At 53.7% G+C, this 18,354-nt stretch overlaps 3 protein-coding genes across 5 annotated transcripts in view; 2 read left to right on the top strand and 1 right to left on the bottom strand.

Annotated features, from left to right (window-relative positions):
• The window catches only part of RHBDF1 (rhomboid 5 homolog 1), a 37,405-nt gene extending 22,712 nt beyond the window's left edge, over positions 1-14,693 (top strand). For all 3 annotated transcript variants that reach the window (XM_071444343.1, XM_071444341.1, XM_071444342.1), the window contains 14 exons: positions 1,758-1,964; positions 2,797-2,919; positions 3,062-3,222; positions 6,039-6,290; positions 7,964-8,075; positions 8,892-8,966; positions 9,531-9,692; positions 9,797-9,897; positions 10,527-10,590; positions 11,024-11,118; positions 12,148-12,223; positions 12,711-12,811; positions 13,082-13,235; positions 13,936-14,693. In XM_071444343.1, coding sequence (XP_071300444.1) covers positions 1,758-1,964; positions 2,797-2,919; positions 3,062-3,222; positions 6,039-6,290; positions 7,964-8,075; positions 8,892-8,966; positions 9,531-9,692; positions 9,797-9,897; positions 10,527-10,590; positions 11,024-11,118; positions 12,148-12,223; positions 12,711-12,811; positions 13,082-13,235; positions 13,936-14,355 — 2,103 coding nt within the window. In that variant the 3' untranslated portion in view covers positions 14,356-14,693. The remainder of the gene's footprint in view (positions 1-1,757; positions 1,965-2,796; positions 2,920-3,061; positions 3,223-6,038; positions 6,291-7,963; positions 8,076-8,891; positions 8,967-9,530; positions 9,693-9,796; positions 9,898-10,526; positions 10,591-11,023; positions 11,119-12,147; positions 12,224-12,710; positions 12,812-13,081; positions 13,236-13,935) is intronic.
• A 119-nt stretch (positions 14,694-14,812) lies between these two features.
• On the bottom strand, positions 14,813-17,558 carry SNRNP25 (small nuclear ribonucleoprotein U11/U12 subunit 25). Its single transcript, XM_071444350.1, has 6 exons — positions 17,428-17,558; positions 17,263-17,353; positions 17,073-17,178; positions 16,914-16,988; positions 15,839-15,901; positions 14,813-15,009 (listed from the first exon to the last, which is right to left on the bottom strand). Exons 1-5 carry the CDS (start codon positions 17,551-17,553, stop codon positions 15,847-15,849), a joined length of 453 nt encoding a protein of 150 aa, XP_071300451.1. The 5' UTR covers positions 17,554-17,558; the 3' UTR covers positions 14,813-15,009; positions 15,839-15,846.
• A 7-nt stretch (positions 17,559-17,565) lies between these two features.
• POLR3K (RNA polymerase III subunit K) lies at positions 17,566-18,188 on the top strand. The gene is made up of 3 exons (XM_071444351.1): positions 17,566-17,699; positions 17,846-17,933; positions 18,004-18,188. Exons 1-3 carry the CDS (start codon positions 17,589-17,591, stop codon positions 18,129-18,131), a joined length of 327 nt encoding a protein of 108 aa, XP_071300452.1. The 5' UTR covers positions 17,566-17,588; the 3' UTR covers positions 18,132-18,188.
• Positions 18,189-18,354: the final 166 nt, after the last annotated feature.

Genomic DNA, 18,354 nt, shown 5'->3' with positions numbered 1-18,354 from the left:
AGCAGCAGCTCTCTGCTGCCATTTTGAAGGACAGAATTGTGTTGTACCCAGAGTAACCACTATGTTGGACCCAAATGTACAGTAGCAGGGCTGGAATCACTGGGGACATTTGCCCTGCCCCAAGCAGAATGCAGGCTGTAGCACAGCTACTGTCCCCATAGAAGCCTCATTATATTTTAGGACCTTGAAAAGTGTCTCTTGCATCAGTGGTCCTAAAGCTCTGCATATGGGTCCTCAGAAGGGGTTTTGGGTGTCTGCAAAGAGCACCTGGGTTTGGTGCTGCCTCCTGCTCATTACCTCTAAGTGTGACCCAAGGGGGCAGGGCCCAGATGGGCACCTGCAGTGACCAGAACTAACCACAATATCCAGCTCTTCCCACTGCTCCCCTCAGCGACAGCAATTGGTGTGGTTGATGGCTGTGCTTTACAGAGTGAGTGGGAAAACAATTGCTTCCAAAGCAGGTCAGTCTGTGAGCTGCAGCCTGGTGGCAGCACTAAAGCAGAGGAGAATGTAGTGCATTTTTCAATCACATTTTGCCTTGTTGTCTTCTTTTCTGTTAAATGTCTTGCACCTAATCTTTGGTCACAGGAGACTTAGAAATATTGTTGAGCTGTATGTGGGCTACATTAAATCAGAACGTGGTGTCAGTAGGTGTGAGCCCATTAAGCTTCCTGTTGAGTGTGCAACTGTGGATTAAAAAAGCTCGTAAAACCTTGGGATAAAGCACAGAGGTCTTATGGAAACCACAGCTGTGATGATGTAAGGACAGAGGCAAGGTTTGTAGCTGAAGGCAATATTTTCATTACGTTGATTCGTATGTTTGGAATAAGTGAGAGCACTGGCCTGAGGAGTCCCAAAGAAGGGCTTGCAGCTCCTGGAAGCTTGCCTGCTTTATCCAGCTGTTAAATTTAATTAATGGAAGCAGATGTAAATATACAGTATAGTTTCAACAGGGTAACAGGAAACTGCTTAAGTCCTGGGCTGTCCAGTATCAGGAAGGAAACTAACTAAAGAAAGAACATTTCTGTTTTCAGGGATTTCTCAGACTCCTAGTTAGGCAGCACATTCTCTGACTGTTGAGCTCATTGACATGGGAGACAATGAAACCAAGAGCTTAGTGTGACTGTGTTCGCAGGAGTCCGAGGATGAGGGAAGGGACAAGGATCTGACTCTATGTTTCAGAAGGCTGATTAATTATTTTATGATATATATTACATGAAAACTATACTAAAAGAATAGAAGAAAGGATTTCATCAGAAGGCTGGCTAAGAATAGAAAAAGAAAGAATGATAACAAAGGCTTGTGGCTCGGACAGAGAGTCTGAGCCAGCTGGGCTGTGATTGGGCATTAATTAGAAACAACCACATGAGACCAATCCCAGATGCACCTGTTGCATTCCACAGCAGCAGATAACCATTGGTTACATTTTATTCCTGAGGCCTCTCAGCTTCTCAGGAGGAAAAATCCTAAGGAAAGGATTTTTCATAAAAGATGTCTGTGACAGCTTAGGAAGGGCTGGAGGAGGTTTGGAGTCTTATGTGAGGTACTGGAACAGACTGGTTGACAATAGTCAATACTAACAAAAGAAAAAAATACCCCAATAGGTTATTCCTTATCTCCCTATTGTAGAATTGCTTGATGGTCCCTGCAGGCTGGTTCTTGGTCAGTCCCTGCAGCCGTGGTCTCAGGAGGAGAGAGGAGGCTTGGCAGGAGAGGCTTTGGGGGTGGCTGGGCTGACAGGCTGCTCCTCTTGGCAGATCATCGACCCCCTGGCGCGGGGCCGCGCGTTCCGGATGGCCGAGGACACGGACGGCTGCAGCATCCCCCACACCCCCATCACACCTGGGGCCACCTCCCTGTGCTCCTTCACCAGCTCCCGCTCGGGCTTCAACCGCCTCCCGCGGCGCCGCAAGCGCGAGTCCGTGGCCAAGATGAGCTTCCGGGCGGCCGCCGCGCTGGTCAAGGTACTGCCTGCTGCAGGGGTCTCTGCCCTGGATGTGGGGCAAGGAGCTGCTCAGCAGAGGGGTGGGGATAGCTCTGCTGGAGGCGGGGACATGGAGTCACCTCCTGGTGCGTTTCAGCCGTGTGTACAGGAGGCAGGATTGGCAAGAAAGCGGGGATGGTGGTTCGGTTTTGGTACGGGTCTTGGTTTGTCTTATTGGCCTGGGGGCTTTGATTGCCACAGCCAGCAGCCTCAGAGCATTCTAACAGGTCCAGTTCAGCCTGTCTGGACCTTTGGGTGGTCCATGTGCGCCTGGGAAGCAGCCAGGAAGAGCAGAAATACCTGAGGCTCTTGCTGTACAAGTGTCCTGGTTTGAAAGGAAGTGAGGTTTTTGGGATGCTGTGGTCAAACCAATAGGTGCTGCTCAGATTTGAATATTGGCACCTGGTGTGGCCACTGAGGACATGGATACACCTCTGAGAACACAGAGGGTTAAAAGCAGAGAACTCCCAGGGTGAAGCTCTCTTGGTTCCAGTGGGTGAAAGAGATCTCTGCATCCTGCCCTGTGCCTGCTGTCCTGGGCTCAGTGATGCTTTTTGCTGTGTCCAGTAGCAGCCATCACTGTGGTTTGGCCAGACACATTGTCCAATATGTGCTAGAGAAGCACATGGCAAGCCTGGGGGTGGGTGCTGTGGGTTGAGAAGTGAGGTGACAGCTGTGTGTCTCACCAGAAAGGTGTCACACATCACATCTGCTGTGCTCCAACCAAGCTCAGCACGTGGGCTGCTTGTGCACTGGCTGGGGCGGGTTTGTGAGGTTCTGGCAGTGCCCCATGTCCCTGTCCCTGGCTGCAGGGCCGCTCTGTGAAGGACAGCACCCTGAGGAGGGCCCAGCGGCGCAGCTTCACCCCTGCCAGCTTCCTGGAGGAGGACACGGTGGATTTCCCAGATGAGCTGGACACGTCCTTCTTCGCTCGGGTGAGGGGCACGTGTGGCGTGGTGCTGCCCAGAGGCAGAGCAGGACTCTGGCTCTGGCAGGACTGGGTGTTGCAGAGAGCAGCAGTGCTCTCTCAAGTGGGATGTTGCCTTGTTCTGATGGGACTGCTGTCTGTCTGCCCAGGAAGGAGTCCTTCATGAGGAGCTCTCCACTTACCCGGATGAAGTGTTCGAGTCGCCGTCAGAAGCTGCAATCAAAGATGCGGAGGTGAAACCTCCAGATCAGACAGATCTCACAGGAGGTGCTTTGGACAAAAATGAGCTTGAAAGAAGCCACTTACTACTGTGAGTATCTTCATGGTAGCTGCCAAAGCCTAGCATGGGGTAGCCAACCCATTTGGAGTGGGGCCTCCTGCGTGGAGGAAGCCAAGAGCTGAGTGCTGTGGGTGCTTGGTGCAGAGCTCAGAGCAGTGCAGTGATGGGTTTTCTTCAAATCCAGCTGAAGACCTCCTGCCCCAGCTACCCATGATGTGAAAGGTGACTCTGAGGCCACTTCTGCAGTCACTCCAGCAACTTCCAGCTTCATACTAATGAGTTTCAGAGATTGTATCATGCCTTGAGGAAGCAAAAGACACTTTAAATCAACTGTGAGGATGCTGAGGGCCCAGCCTTTGGCTATGGAGAGCATGGCAAAGTGAGAAAGCTGTTGCCATTGCCACAGTCACCAGTAACTGTTCTCATGCTCCAAGGAGCGGTGAAGCATTGCAGAGTGTCAAGCTGGGCTGCATTCCTCACTTGAAATGAGAGAAAGGTGTGGCACTGATGCTGAGAGCCCTACAAATATGTGGGTGGTGCTGTACTGTGTGCCTGGATTTTTTCCACCTGAGTAACTGGTACTGAGTAATTGCTCTGTGTTGCTTCCGAGTCAGCTCACCCCAGCAGAGAGCTCTGCTGGGTGTGAACATGGAGCAGACAGGGAGGTCCTTGTTGTGGTTCTGCTGCTCTCAGCCTGTCTTGCTGTGTTGGCACTTTCCCTTCAAGTGTTTCCAAGAACTTCACTGTGTTTAACATAAGGGGAAGCACAAATGGTGGGAGTTTGTTGTCACTCCTCTGAGATGGTTTCAGTCTTCTAGGTTCCCTTTGAATCTCCTTAAATAGTTTTATTTCTTAAGGAAAATACATTTTTTTCACCCTGCAGAGAGCTGTTATGAGAGTCACAGTTGGGTGTCCTTTCACGTGGTGAGGTGTTTGTTTGGGCACAGGGAGATTTCCAGCACTGGAAACACTGGGAAGCAGCATGTTCACCACACAGAAACCACTTGACCTCTTGGGCAAGAGCAGGCTGTAGTGGAACCTGCACCTTCTGCTGGAGAAGGACTTCCCAAGGGGAAGTTGGGATATTCAAATGCATCTTCTGCAAGGTGCAATATGAAAAGAGCTGAAGTTTCCAGCAGTATTTTGTCTACAGAGGTTCAGATTCTCCCTTATTCTGTTGCTTGCCTGTACTTCAGAGCTGTCATGATCTCTCCAGATACTCCAGTCATGTTTCAGAAGAAAGGTTGTTGGCTGTTTTCTCTCAGCACTTCTGACAGGCACTGTCTTTGTGCAGAGTGGGACATTTGGGGAGCCAAAGGAGGTACACTGGAGTAGAGCAGGTGTCAGGAGCATGCCTCCTGCAGGGCCAGGCAATGAGGAGGCTGAAATGGGAGGGGGTTGAGTTTTTTTGGTCAGGTCTGACTGCTGCAGATGTGACCTTTACACTCCTGTCTAAGAACAAGGAAATACAAATTTATCTGGATGTGATAGAGCCTTAAAAAGTAGGTATTATTCACCAGTAACCTGGGCAATGTTAATCAGATCTATTTTGAAAGAAAAGCCTTCTTTTAGTTCAGGATGCTCAGGATTTTTATTGTGTTGTTGAAGGCTGCTTTTTTTTTTATTCTGAAAAATGCATACACTGGTACAAATAAGGGAGGAATGGAAGAGAGATTGGGAGAGGTAGCTGGTACAGCTTGCAGCCTGTGACAGTGCTGCTTTCTTGCTCTGGGAAGCTGCTTGGATTCAGTTTTGTCCTATTTGCCAGTCCAGTGACATTGAAATGAGACATTGAAGTGACCTTTAAAGGGGGGTATTTCCAGTGCTGGGCTAAACTCCACTTCTATTTCATACAGAGGGCAGAGTAAGAGGAGTGCAGCAGGGGAGGAAGTAGACATAACTGAGGCTGCAGAGGTGCCTGTTGGGCTGCAGCCTTAAAGCCTCAGGAGCTCCTCAGTGGTGGGGCTCAGTTTGGCACATCAGCCTCGTGCCACTCTCTGTGTGTTTGCTGTGCTTTCTGCCACTTCTCTGCTTTCCTGGCTCTGTGTAACTTTGAAACACAGCTCCCACTTCAGGGCACCTTGTCTGCCATCAGCTGCTGCCCAGCCCAGAGGGAATGGCACAGACAGAGGCTCTGCTGCCACCAAAGGCCACAGAAAGGCTGGTCCCTACTGCTGTGCTTTCTGCCACTTCTGTGCTTTTCTTTCCTGGCTCTTTGTTACCCTTTGAAACACAGCTCCCACTTCAGGGCACCTTGTCTGCCATCAGCTGCTGCCCAGCCTGGAGAGGATGGCACAGACAGAGGCTCTGCTGTCACCACAGGCCACAGAAAGACTGGTCCCTACTGCTGTGCTTTCTGCCACTTCTGTGCTTTCCTGTCCTGGCTCTGTGCAACCCTTTGAAACACAGCTTCAGGGCACCTTGTCTGCCATCAGCTGCTGCCCAGCCTGGAGGGGATGGCACAGACAGAAACTCTGCTGCCACCAAAGGCCACAGAAAGGCTGGTCCCTACTGCTGTGCTTTCTGCCACTTCTGTGCTTTCCTGTCCTGGCTCTGTGCAACCCTTTGAAACACAGCTTCAGGGCACCTTGTCTGCCATCAGCTGCTGCCCAGCCTGGAGGGGATGGCACAGACAGAAACTCTGCTGCCACCAAAGGCCACAGAAAGGCTGGTCCCTACTGCTGTGCTTTTTGCCACTTCTGTGCTTTCCTAGCTCTGTGAAACCTTTTCAAACACAGCTTCAGGGCACCTTGCCTGCCATCAGCAGGTGGGACAGACAGAGGCTCTGCTGCCACCAGAGGCCACGCCAAGGCTGGTCCCTACTCGTGTCCTGCTTTTGATTTCAGCCCCCTGGAGCGCGGCTGGAGGAAGCAGAAGGACGGGGCCCTGGCGCAGCCCAAGGTGCGCCTGCGGCAGGAGGTGGTGAGCGTGAGCCCGCAGCGGCGCGGGCAGCGCATCGCCGTGCCCGTCAGGAAGCTCTTTGCCAAGGAGAAGAGGCCCTACGGGCTGGGCATGGTGGGCAAGCTGACCAACAGGACGTACCGCAAGCGCATCGACAGCTACGTCAAACGGCAGATCGAGGACATGGATGACCACAGGTGAGAGCTGCGCTCATGGGGGTTCCCCGTTTTGGGGGTACCTGTGGGAATGTTCCTCCCTCAGGGTCACCAAATGTGGTGGTGTTGGCAGGGAAGAGATGAGAATCTTGGCTCCATGTTTCAGAAGGCTGATTTACTATTTTATGATATATATTAGATATATATCTATATCTAGATATATAAAAGAAAATGATATGTGAAGATATAGAAAAGAATATTTATGTATTTAGATATATAAAAGAAAATGATATGTTAAAATTATACTAAAAGAATAAAGGATTTCATCAGAAAGCTAGCAAGGAAAGAAACGGAATGATAATAAAATCTTGTGACTGGCCAGAGAGTCCGGGACAGCTGGATTGTGATTGGCCATTAATTAAAAACAATCACATGAAACCAATCAAAGATGCACCTGTTGCATTCCACAGCAGCAGATCATTATTGTTTACATTTTGTTTCTGAGGCCTCTCAGCTTCTCAGGAGAAAAGATCCTAGCAAAAGGATTTTCCATAAAATATGTCTGTGACAGGTACCAGTCATGGGTTTTTCTAGGTCTGGATTGAAGGCACTTGAGGCAGTAATTTGTGTTCAGACTCAGGTGTTTGTTATTTCTTATCAGTGAAACAGTCTCACTACTGTGAGTTGGGCAGCTTTCCATTAGAAGGGACAAAATGACCAACAATCTCTTGTTCCAAGGTCTTTTAAGACTAAACTATCCAATTAAGAACTGACACCTGGATTATTTTCCCTTTTAACCCAATAACTGATCCCACAGAGCCTGCAATGTGGACTTTTCTGCCCAATTACAAAATGCCACCCAAACCCATAAAGAAGAAGAAAGAAAAAGCATGAAGAAAAAAACCCAGGATGACACCCTGTGCCCTCCATCTTGCTTCCATCCACAACAGACTAAAAATCCCAAAACCTAAATTTCTCACCAAGTGATACACCTACCCAACTCTTTATAATCTACTGCACACTTTTGTGGATTCTAGTCAATCTTGAAGTCTAAGAAACTTTCACCATGAATAAAAGTCAAAGTCAGTGCTCCCCTGGGGGTCAAGACACCCCAGAGCAAACAAAGAAATATTCCCAGTGCCCTGAGTTTCCACACCCATGAACTGCTGAGCGAGGGATTGCTGCTGGCCCTTGGGGACTCGGGGTGCTGCTGAGCCCCCCATCTTTGTCCCTTGGAGTGCAGAGCCAGCTGCAGCTGACAGCAGCATGTTTGTGTCCTCAGCCAGCAGTTTGGGACCTCACCCAGCTCCCCATGGTGTGTCTGTATCTCTGCTGCCTGGAGGGACTGCAGGTCTCTGTCCCACCACCAGTGTCCTGTGGTGAACAGCAGGGCTCAGCTGTCCCTGCCTCTGGTCATTCCAGATTATTCCAGAAACACAGCACAGTTCAGCATTGGGCTTTGATGTTCCCATGGATGTTTTCTTAGGAAGGGATGGTTGTCCAGGATAGTGGGGGAGTCAGAGTAAACAGCTTCTGTCTTCAGCAAGACCTTAGGTCATTGCCTCTTGTCCTGAGCACTCCTAGGTGATCCTGGCTGTGTACCCCAGATTTTGGTGAGGTTTCTGGGGGAAAACAGCAGCTTTTCCCCTCTTTTCTGTTAGCAGATGTAATATATGTGTTTCTGGCTCTGATCCTTTCCCCTTCCCTCCATGCAGGCCTTTCTTCACTTACTGGGTCACCTTTGTGCACTCCCTCATCACCATCCTCGCTGTGTGCATCTACGGCATCGCCCCTGTGGGGTTCTCCCAACATGAAACTGTTGATTCAGTAAGTGAATCCCCCTGACATGCCTGGAGTGTGAGTGAGTTGTAGCCCTCAGCTGTTGTGTCCCAGCTTGCTCCTTGCCTTCCTGGCTGGGTGCCTGCTGTCCAGCCTGGGGGCTGCCTGGAGGGTCTCTGGGAGCCCCCACACCCCCTTCTGTCCCTCCTGCAGCCACAGTGCTCCTGATGTCAGATCTTATCTGGCACAAAGCACTTCCAAACAGCTTGTTCCCCTCCTGGTGGAGACCAGAAGGATGATCAAGGCAGGGAAATACTTCAAACCTAAGCTAAGTTTTTGCTACATTTGCAAAGTTGCAAAATTTTGCTTCTGCCAGGAGCAAAACTGACTTGTCCGACTTTGGGAGCTGATCTTGAAGCTGTTTGTAGCCTTCCCACACATTGTTAAAGCTTTCTGGGGTACAGATATCCCTACAGCCATGTCCTTGCTCCATGCAGGAGATGCCTGGGGAATTTCTCAGCTGCATATCTGACAGCTTTCAGAGCACCTGGGCCTGCACTGCCTGTGGGTGCTGCTTATGCTGCTCAGTTCTGTGGGGCTTTGTGCAGGCTCAGGCCACTCCAAGAGCTCCAGGCCCTGGGATTTCTTAAAGGTGAAGTAGCCAGAGATGGACATTTGAAATGAAACCTTAACATGAAGGTGCCCACACCTTGATGGGGGTTTATATGTGATCCTGCAAAAAAACAGATGGAGGGAGTTGTGGGCTCTGTCTTTGGCTGTGGGGATGCCTGTTCATCCTGGGGGCTGTTTTCACCAGTCCCTGGGGGCTGGAGCTCACAGGGCTCTTGCTTTCTCTCCTTGTAGGTCTTGAGAAACAGAGGGGTTTATGAAAATGTCAAATATGTTCAGCAGGAAAACTTCTGGATCGGCCCCAGCTCAGTGAGTGCTGTTGGTGGGACTGTTAGTGGTGGGTGGGGGACTGTGCTGCAGCTGTGCCACCCCATGGACCAGAGCCCTCTGCTGCATGGAGCTCAGGATCTGCTGGCACTGTCAGGGAGCAGCAGTGCTCCCAGCCCCAACTACCCTGCAGAATGGGGTGCCTGGAGGTTGGGATGGACCTTGGCTTTCCTGCTTTGCACCCTGTTCCTACAAAGGCAAGCATGGATTTAGAAAAAATGCAGGAGTTGTGTGGTGTGTGACAGCTTTCCTGGGATGCCATTCCCCTGGGAAACACAAAAATGAAGAGGAAACGTCACAAAGTTTTCTTTCCCAGCCATAGTGCTGGCCTTTCTGGGGCTATGGGCAGAGAAATCCCTGAGCTGTTGTTCTGGACCTGTCTCCAAAGCAAATATGGAGAATGTGCATGGTGTGTGTTGGGCTTCATCATGCAGGACTTGGCCCTGGCCCTTGGGTCTGGATAGGGCCACCCCTAGCAGCTCCCCCAGCCTGCTCTGCCCAGGCAGTGATTGCCTTGGCTGAGCTGAATGTTTCCATCTCTGCCAGGAGGCCCTGATCCACCTGGGGGCCAAGTTCTCTCCGTGCATGAGGCAGGACCAGCAGGTGCACAGCTTCATCAGCGCCAAGCGCGAGAAGGAGAAGCACTCGGCGTGCTGCGTGCGCAACGACAAGTCAGGCTGCGTGCAGACCTCGGAGGAGGAGTGCTCAGTGAGTGCCATGCCCTGCTCCTGCCAGCCCTGCAGCCTCAGGGCCAATTCTGCTGATGCTTCTTCCCCTGGGCTTCATGGTGACACCTCTCCTCTCTCCTGCAGTCCACGCTGGCCGTGTGGGTGAAGTGGCCCCATCACCCCAGCACGCCGATGCTGGCGGGGAACAAGAGGCAGTTTGGCTCTGTTTGTCATCAGGACCCCAGGTAGGTCCTGCCTGGCCCTGCTGCCATCCTCGGGGGGACAGGGCTGCTCTACAGTCAGTCCCAGGCCAGTGGATTGCTGGATGAGGCAGCAGCAGCTCTGGAGGGGTTGGGGCAGTGATGTCCCTGCACTGCAGGGGAGGCTGATGCAGGGTGTGATATTTCTGCTCTCCCCTGGTCTCTGGTGTGGGCTGCCCACCCGAACAAAAACTTGTTGTGCCTTCCTCAACCCCCTCTCTGTCCTCACCTGCTCCCTGCACAGCTCCTTGCTTGGGGGGCAGCAGTCCTGAGCCTAGCACACCTCTGTCCAGGAGCCCAGCCAGCTGCTGGCTGACCTGGCACAGTCACTGTGGGCTGATGTAGAGCTGAAACCAGCTCAATTCCTGCCCTTGGGGTGTGTCCACCTGGAAGGGATCCAGTTTGTTGCTGGGCAGCTGTGTGCTCTCTGCCTTTGTGATCTCTGCTGGAAGGAGGCTGAGGCTTTGACCAGCATGGCCTTGGCTGATCTGGTCTGGTGTGTCAGTGTCACCACTCAGGGACACAGGGAGCTGTGGAATAGGCACAGGCAGAGTGTGGAAATCTGGTGCTGGGGAAAGGTATTTCTCAGGCTGATGTGTGCTTTGTTGCTGCAGGGTGTGTGAGCAGCCAGCCTCGATGGAGCCCCACGAGTGGCCAGATGACATCACCAAGTGGCCGGTGAGCATGGCCAGAGGGACAGTGTGCCACGGGCTGCTGCCATGTGGCATTTGCATCCCACTGTGCACTGCCTCAGCTGTGCTGCTGGGAGGGCAGGGCCTCTGGTGCAGCTTCTGCTGCTTGTCACAAACCCCAGCTCAGGGCAGCCGTGCTCTGCCCAGCCAAGGCTCAAAGCCCTCCAACAACAGAAGTTGTCCTGTGCCAGCTAAAGCCCTGGATCCTGTCAGGGTGACAGAGGGATGGAAACCAGCTCAGCCTCGGGCTGGAGAGGAGGTGTCAACTGATGCTCAGGCAGATGGAGTATCAGGCACCATCCTGCTGTCAGAGGGAGCTGTGTCTGGGATCTGGCTTCTTCCCAAGGGGCTGGTTTGATTTTACCCAGCCAGCAAGCAAAGCTGTGGCTGTCTGACTGCAGCCTGTTGTTGTTTTCCAGATCTGCACAAAAAACAGTGCTGGGAATTACACCAATCACCTCCACATGGACTGTGTGATTACAGGCCGGCCCTGCTGCATTGGGACCAAGGGAAGGTAGTGAGTTTTACCTGTATGGAGGGGCTGGGTGTTGGGGTGAGACACGGGGCCTTTTCAGCTTGTAGACACAGCCATTGCCCTCCTTGTCCTTTCCACACACAGCCCAGAGCCCTGCTGGGAAGGGGAGTTGGACAGAGCCATGACAGGACTCCCAGGTGGAGCAGGAGTCTGGGATGAGCAGGAGTTAACAGCCAGCCTGAGGCTGGCACAGCAGGGTGTCTCACTCAGCTGCTCCTGCAGTTTGGAGGGATTTGGATACCACTTTGGAGGGATTTGGGTACCACTTTGGAGGGATTTGGATACCAGTTTGGAGGGATTTGGGTACCAGTTTGGAGGGATTTGGGTACCAGTTTGGAGGGATTTGGGTGCCAGTTTGGAGGGATTGAACCATTCTGCTGGGGAGTCCTGCACTTTTCCTTAGGAATGGCCAGCTTGTTCCTGACAGGCTCCATTGTCCCCAGCCTGCAGTCCATGGGCTCTCAAAGGAGATGCCAGGAAATGGCCCACTCTGAGTTTGCAAAAGAGGAAGATGCTGTTTTTCTCATGTTATCTCTGAGCTTGATTACTAACCCAGTGTTTGGGCTTGGCTTTCCCTGCTAGGGAGAAAAATGTGTGTTGCCCCAAGGAGTTTCTCTGTCCCTGAAGGTCATGACCAGGACACTCTTGACATAGCCCCCCTTCCCCTGTGCCAGCTGCAGAGGCACAGCACTCCCCCAGTCTGAGACACAGCTTCCCCAGGCTCTGGTGGCTCTTCCCACCTCTAAACAGCAGCTTTAGGATCTGCCTTGGAGCCATGGCATGCAGGTCTGTGGAGCTTTCCTGGAGGAGAGAAGCAGGAAGGATGTGTGGAGAGGCACTGGGCTCAAATGGGAATGTGTTTGTGCCTTTGCTGTGGCACTGCAGCATGTCAGGGGCAGCTGAAGGCATCAGTTCTCATGGATGGGATGGGAAAAGGAGAGAGGGTGGCCTGGGAGGGCACTGGAATGATCCATTGTGCTTTCCATATGTGACTTGTCCCTCCTGCAGGTGTGAAATTACCTCCAGGGAGTATTGTGAATTCATGAGGGGCTATTTCCATGAGGAGGCAACGCTCTGCTCTCAGGTAAGGGGCCTGGGGGCTTCTGTGGCTGCCCTCCTCCCTCCAGGTGCCCTCAGCAGCTTGGCAGGATCTGGGGTGGCAGTGCTGCAGATTAGGTGGGAGTCCTGTGCCCTGTCCCACCCTGAGCCTGGAGGAAGCTGCTGCTCCTGGCTGGAGTGGCAGAGGTGGCTGCATCTGTCCCCATTTGGAGGCCAGTTTAGGACTTGGGCTGGCAGCTGTGAAAGGCCAGCATGGGATCACTGTGACAGCAGTGGGAGAAGGACCCACAGTCTGCTCTGTGGGCAAGCAGATGCCTCAGCTCTGGGTGCTGGGGTGAAAAATGAGGGTTTAAAGCTGCCACAGGGAGGGGATGAGGTTGTGTAAATTCGTGTTGAGACAGGGCCAGGCACTTGGTTCAAAGAGAAGTGGGAGGGGAGCCCCTCTTGCAGAGCTGTCTGCAGTGTGCCTGGGCTTGGAGAAGGACCCCTCTCCACACCCATTTCTGCCCTAGGTGCACTGCATGGATGATGTCTGTGGGCTCCTTCCTTTCCTCAATCCAGAAGTCCCTGACCAGTTCTACCGCCTCTGGCTCTCGCTTTTCCTCCACGCTGGGTAAGCAGAGGTGTAAAACTTCCACCATGGGGGTGGGGGCAGCCTCAGCCTGGGGATTGCTGTGAGGGTTGTGGCTGTCCCTCGTGGGGACACAGGGATCTGAGCTGTGCTCTCTGCCAAGGTTTGCCATCCTGTGTTTGTTGGGAGGGATTAGCAGCATGGCTAAGGCCAGAGCAGGAACTCTGAGCAAGGCTGGGGACAGAACACAAGCACAGCACAGGGGGGACTTCAGTGGCTGCTGCTTCAGCTCCTGTACTCTGCACTTGGCAGGATCCTGCACTGCCTGGTTTCAGTCTGTTTCCAAATGACGATCCTGCGGGACCTAGAGAAGCTGGCAGGGTGGCACCGCATCTCCATCATCTACCTGCTCAGTGGCATCACTGGGAACCTTGCCAGTGCAATATTTCTACCCTACAGAGCAGAGGTGGGTCTCCTGCAGCCCCCCCAGGGTCCTGGTAACTTCCCTGAGCACAACCCTTCTCTACATGCCTGTGCCCCTGTGGCTGAGGCACAGCCACCAGAGCTGGGCTCAGCACTGCAGCCTTGGCACTTGTAGCTCGAGGATGGCACCACACCATCATTTACTGCTGAGCAGCACCATCCCCTGGGGCACCATGGGCTTTCCATGTCACTGCCTGGGCTGGCTGCAGGAAAAAGGCTGCCTCTCATAAAAGATGGGGGATTGTCCAGCCATGGGGTGAGAGAGGCCCCAGGCAGGCTCAGAATCGAGTGTGGTGTCACACACCCTCCACCTGAGAGTGGCAAAGAGCAGAGCTCCCCGTGCCCACAGGAGACTGCAGGGCTGGAGCTGCAGGAGCCTTCCAGCTCCTTCCATAAGGAAAACTTCATGGTGGGTGGGGGGAGCCAGGGGACTGCCTTCAAAGGCTTCTCCCCTCTGGAAACTTGAACCAGATCTGCCCTCTGTAGTCTGTTCTGGCCTCACACCTTAATCCTAAATCTAACCAGGCCCCTTTACTCCTGGCATCTGGATGAAGTTGCAAGTCTCTTTGTCAAGAATCACTGAACAGGATTTGAGTAAGAAGTAACTTAATTCCTGGAGCTGGCTGCAGAGGCCAGGCAGGTGGCATGAGCCTGACATTATCTGTAATGCTCTTCTTCTGCAGGTTGGCCCTGCAGGATCCCAGTTTGGAATTCTGGCCTGTCTCTTTGTGGAGCTCTTCCAGAGTTGGCAAATCCTGGCACGCCCATGGAGGGCTTTCTTCAAGCTGCTGGCTGTGGTGCTCTTTCTTTTTGCCTTTGGCCTCCTGCCTTGGATTGATAATTTCGCTCACATTTCAGGATTTATCAGTGGTTTCTTCCTCTCCTTTGCCTTCCTGCCCTACATTAGCTTTGGGAAGTTTGATTTATATAGGAAACGATGCCAAATTATAGTTTTCCAGCTCATCTTCATTGCACTCTTCTCAGGACTGGTGATTCTGTTCTATTTCTACCCCATCAAGTGCGAGTGGTGCGAGTTCCTCACTTGTATACCCTTCACAGACAAATTCTGCGAGAAATACGACCTGGATGCACAGCTCCACTGACAGCAAAGACTGGCTTCTCGAGCAGGCCCTGGAGATGGACTGTCTTTGCATTTGCTGTGCCAGTTCCATGGGGACAAAGCCTCTAATCCAATGACACTTCTAACCCTGCCCGTGGTTAATTTAAACTGTCTCCTTAGCACTTGGCAGGCATGGTTTGCCTTATCTCAGAAGACTCTGAAAAACAGAACGTTTGTGCCTTGTTCAATTGTATTGAACCTTTTCTGCTGCCATTATTTTTATTACACTAGTTTCAATACTACATTTTTAACCAGAGTTGTTTACTACTGCTAAGGTGGTGATTAAACGGTGAGGTAGCGTTTTAGCTACTGTGAATTGTTCTGAGTAGTCTGTGCCTACCTTTGTTACTCAATCTCACTGCTGCTGTTTCATGTACCCTGTGGAGCACCCAGACCAGCCACATACACATCTGCAGCTTGAAATAAGGGCCTGAAAAGCCTTAGAAAACTAGAGGGTCTCTTTAATCCCTGGAATCCACATATAGCTCAGAGGCAAACACCACAAACAGCAACTGTAAAAAACGTGAGAATGTCCAGTCAATGGAGTTTGTTCCTCTTTGAAGTGTGACAGCCTTTTCCTCCAGGATGATGCTGAATCCACAGTCTGGTCTTGGTAGGGCTGGATTCTCTGCTCTCTCTGTTTAAGGAAGAAAATATTTATCAGTGACAATAATGACTGCATGCTGGGCTTTTCTCACCATGTTGCTATGATGGTCCAGGAGGGACCAGCCAGTGCCAGAGGTGACTGCTGGTCACAGGCACCCAGGAGCAGGTGGCTGTTGTTAGGGCACACATTTTATTACAGTGGATCTTGAAAATATGGCAGTGTTGAAAGAAGAATAAAATGTAACTGTGGTCCAAAAGAATGGTTTTTAACCCAGCTACCTGGAGCAGCAAAACAGCACAAGGCTGTGGACAAGCTGCTCTTACCTCTGTTCTTCAGCCACTGTGACTGTTTCTAAAAGCATAATTTAAAACTTACTAAGCCAGAAAGTCTTGGCCACATCTTGTGTTTGTGTGCACAACTTTCTCAAAATAGCAGTGTTAATACCAGAATTATGTCTGCATGAGTTAGAAACCCAGCCATGCTCCTGACAATGATTTCCAGACATTTAAAAAGCTTAAAAGAAAGCAAGGTCCTGGAAGCAATCACAGCAGCAAAGGAACACTGTGCTTAATGAATCTCAAGACAATGTAGAAGCAGATTGAGAGTCTAAATATAGAGTCAGCTATTCCTGCTGCTGCTCCTAGTGTGTGTGCTACCTGAAGTAGCTGAATCATCATTCCCTGCCCCAGAGGAGCATAAACAACACTACCAGGATCTGGAAACAGGCACCAGCCCGGTGCAGACACTGAGAGAGATACTCTGCCAGCCAGCAGAGAGCAGCAGCAGCAGCTCTGAGCCTCAACACCATGGCCTGGGAAGATGAGGAGCTGGGAGCTCTCAGTGGACATTCAGGACTTACCCCACGGGTTACTTGCGAAGCTTCTTTATGAAGCTGACCTCGTCCCGGTTCCTGATGCCATACCTGAACACAGAGTTAGCCTGTTAAATGCCAGTTCCCAGGAAAAACAACCTGGGAAACCCCACAGCTTCATCTTTCCCAGGGACAGAGGGACTCCTTCCATCCCATGCTCTGCTTTACTAGACGACACATTAAAATTCTCACTTGTGTATCTGGGATGTGCTGCCAGCACTGAAGGAGCTGCTCAACTACCTTTAACAATCCATTAAATGCAACATCTGTCACCCAGGCTCACTCTTCCAAGGACAGCTTTGATTTGGGCTGTCTTGCTGAATTTTTAGTACTTCAGACCACTTTTTCTCGCTGGTCTGCAATAGGCTGGCAGACCCAGCACTGCAGGGAAGTGCTTCATCCCACCTCACCTCAAGAATGGGCAAGGAAACATGGGAGTCACCTCTCAGTGTTGTTACCAGACAGTCTGAGAGGTGGCTGAGCAGCCTCAAAGATCAACACATGTCCTTGGGTTTCCTCTTGGCTTGGCATTCTTCATAGAATCACAGAATGTTATGGGGTTCAAATGGACCTTACAGATCATCCAGTCCCAACACCCCTGCCATGGACAGGACACCTCTCACTAGGCCGGGTTCCTCAAAGCCTTACCTAACCTGGCTTTGGCCACTGCCAGGGCTGGGGCATCCACAACTTCCCTGGGCCACTTGTCCAGTTCCTGTTCCCTGCTCTTTCCTATCCTACATCAGTATTGGTGCCGAGCCGAGTAACTGTAACCATTCTGCAGGAGTTTGGCTGGGATGGACAAGGGTTCTGTGGGGTGCTCTGAACTGGCTGAACCCAGTACAGGATGGTGCTGGCTGAGGATGAGGAACCCCCCAAGGCCAGCCTGTCCTGCAGAGAGCCTCTGGGTCTGCCTGTCCCATTTCTGTGGGCAGTGCTGTCCCTCCTCCCAGCCGATGTCCAGCACAGGACCCCGATCCAGGGCACAACCTCGCAGCTCAGCCCTGCCCCTGGGGATGCTGCATGGGCTCCTCTCAGCCCCCCAGAGCTGAGAGTTACTCACTCTCTCAGCTTCTTCCTGTCATCCGCCAGCTTCTCTCCATTGAAGGTGAGGTGGTACGTCCTCCATATGTACTTCCTGCAGGAAAAACACTCAGGGGCAGCCGCGGGAGCGGGACCGGGCTGGGATGCGCTCCCTTGCCGCCCGCCCGGCCCCGCTCACCAGCTGAGGTGCTGGACACCGCCCTGCCGGGCCTGTCTCAGCTGGATGTGCCGCCGCAGCGCCTTCTTCAGCTCCAGCACCGAGGCGTTCTGCACCACCACCACGGCTGCGGGCGGGGGAGAGCCGGGTCAGGCCCGCCGCGCCCCGGCCCCCGCCCGGCCCGGCCCGGCCCGCCCGGCCCCGCACGCACGCACGGTCTCGCCGTCCGCCTTGCACACCCGCACCGTCATGGCCTGCCCGTACTCCAGGGCCACCTGCGAGCCGATCTCCTCCGCCGTCACCTGCGGGCGAGCGACACGGCCGTGAGCGCAGCCCCGCCGGCCCGGCCCGGCCCGGCCCCGCGCCCCGGGCCCACCTGCGGGGGGAGGTCGCAGAGCAGCGGGTCCTGCACCAGCCGCGCCAGCGCCGCCTGGAACAGCTCCAGCACCTCGGCGTGCGCCAGCTCCTCCGCCGGCTCCTCCGCCGGCTCCTCGGCCGCCATCGCCGGAAGGGGCGGGCGGCGCGGCGGAACCGGCGATGCTGCTCTTCTGTCCGGCCTGCGGGAATGTGCTGGTGGCCGAGGAGGGGCCGCGCTGCCACCGCTTCGCCTGCACCACCTGTCCCTACGTGCGCAACGTCACGCGGAAGGTACCGGGGCGCGGGGGACGCGGGGCCGGCCCGGGGCGGGGGGCCCGGAGCCGTGTGTCCGGGGCGGGGGGCCCGGAGCCGTGTGCCGGGGGCCCGGAGCCGTGTGCCCGGGGCCCGCTGAGCCGCTCCCGCTGCCGGGCCCGCAGGTGACGAGCAGGAAATACCCGCGGCTGAAGGAGGTGGACGATGTGCTGGGCGGCGCCGCGGCCTGGGAGAACGTGGACTCCACGGCAGGTAGGGCCGGGCCGCGGGGCCGCGCGGGGCTCGCCGGGCCCTGCCGGCCCCTCACGGCGCTTTCCCGCAGAGCCGTGCCCCAAGTGCGAGCACCCCCGCGCCTACTTCATGCAGATCCAGACGCGCTCGGCCGACGAGCCCATGACCACCTTCTACAAGTGCTGCAACCCGCAGTGCGGGCACCGCTGGCGGGACTGAGGGGAGCGGGCATCGCAATTTTTGCTGCTCTTGCAATAAACGCGGCACTGCGGGCAAGCAGGCGGCTCTGCGTGGTTGCTTTGGGCCTGGCAGGGAGGGGAAGCAGGCGCAGGCTCCAGCAGGGCGCTGTGCCCCCGGGGGCCCGTCATGCACACGGGGCAGGGGTGATAAGGTCGTGCCCTGCACACCGAAACACCCGTGCTGAAAACACAGACAGGCCTGA

This window comes from Agelaius tricolor, unplaced genomic scaffold (genome assembly GCF_023055355.1).
Source record: "Agelaius tricolor isolate 1412-34295 unplaced genomic scaffold, bAgeTri1.0.p SCAF_19, whole genome shotgun sequence".
Classification (NCBI taxonomy): domain Eukaryota; kingdom Metazoa; phylum Chordata; class Aves; order Passeriformes; family Icteridae; genus Agelaius; species Agelaius tricolor.
The sequence above is the reverse complement of the archived record's forward strand: the minus strand, read 5'-3'. Positions and strand labels throughout refer to the sequence as shown.

Coding starts and splice junctions, on each gene's coding strand:
- SNRNP25 (XM_071444350.1), bottom strand. CDS start 17,553: ATGGCGGCCGAGGAGCCGGCGGAGGAGCCGGCGGAGGAGCTGGCGCAC. Junction 17,179..17,262: donor GGCGGACGGCGAGACCGTGC/GTGCGTGCGGGG, acceptor CCCCGCCCGCAG/CCGTGGTGGTGGTGCAGAAC. Junction 16,989..17,072: donor GGTGTCCAGCACCTCAGCTG/GTGAGCGGGGCC, acceptor TTTTTCCTGCAG/GAAGTACATATGGAGGACGT.
- POLR3K (XM_071444351.1), top strand. CDS start 17,589: ATGCTGCTCTTCTGTCCGGCCTGCGGGAATGTGCTGGTGGCCGAGGAG. Junction 17,700..17,845: donor TGCGCAACGTCACGCGGAAG/GTACCGGGGCGC, acceptor CCGGGCCCGCAG/GTGACGAGCAGGAAATACCC. Junction 17,934..18,003: donor GAACGTGGACTCCACGGCAG/GTAGGGCCGGGC, acceptor GCTTTCCCGCAG/AGCCGTGCCCCAAGTGCGAG.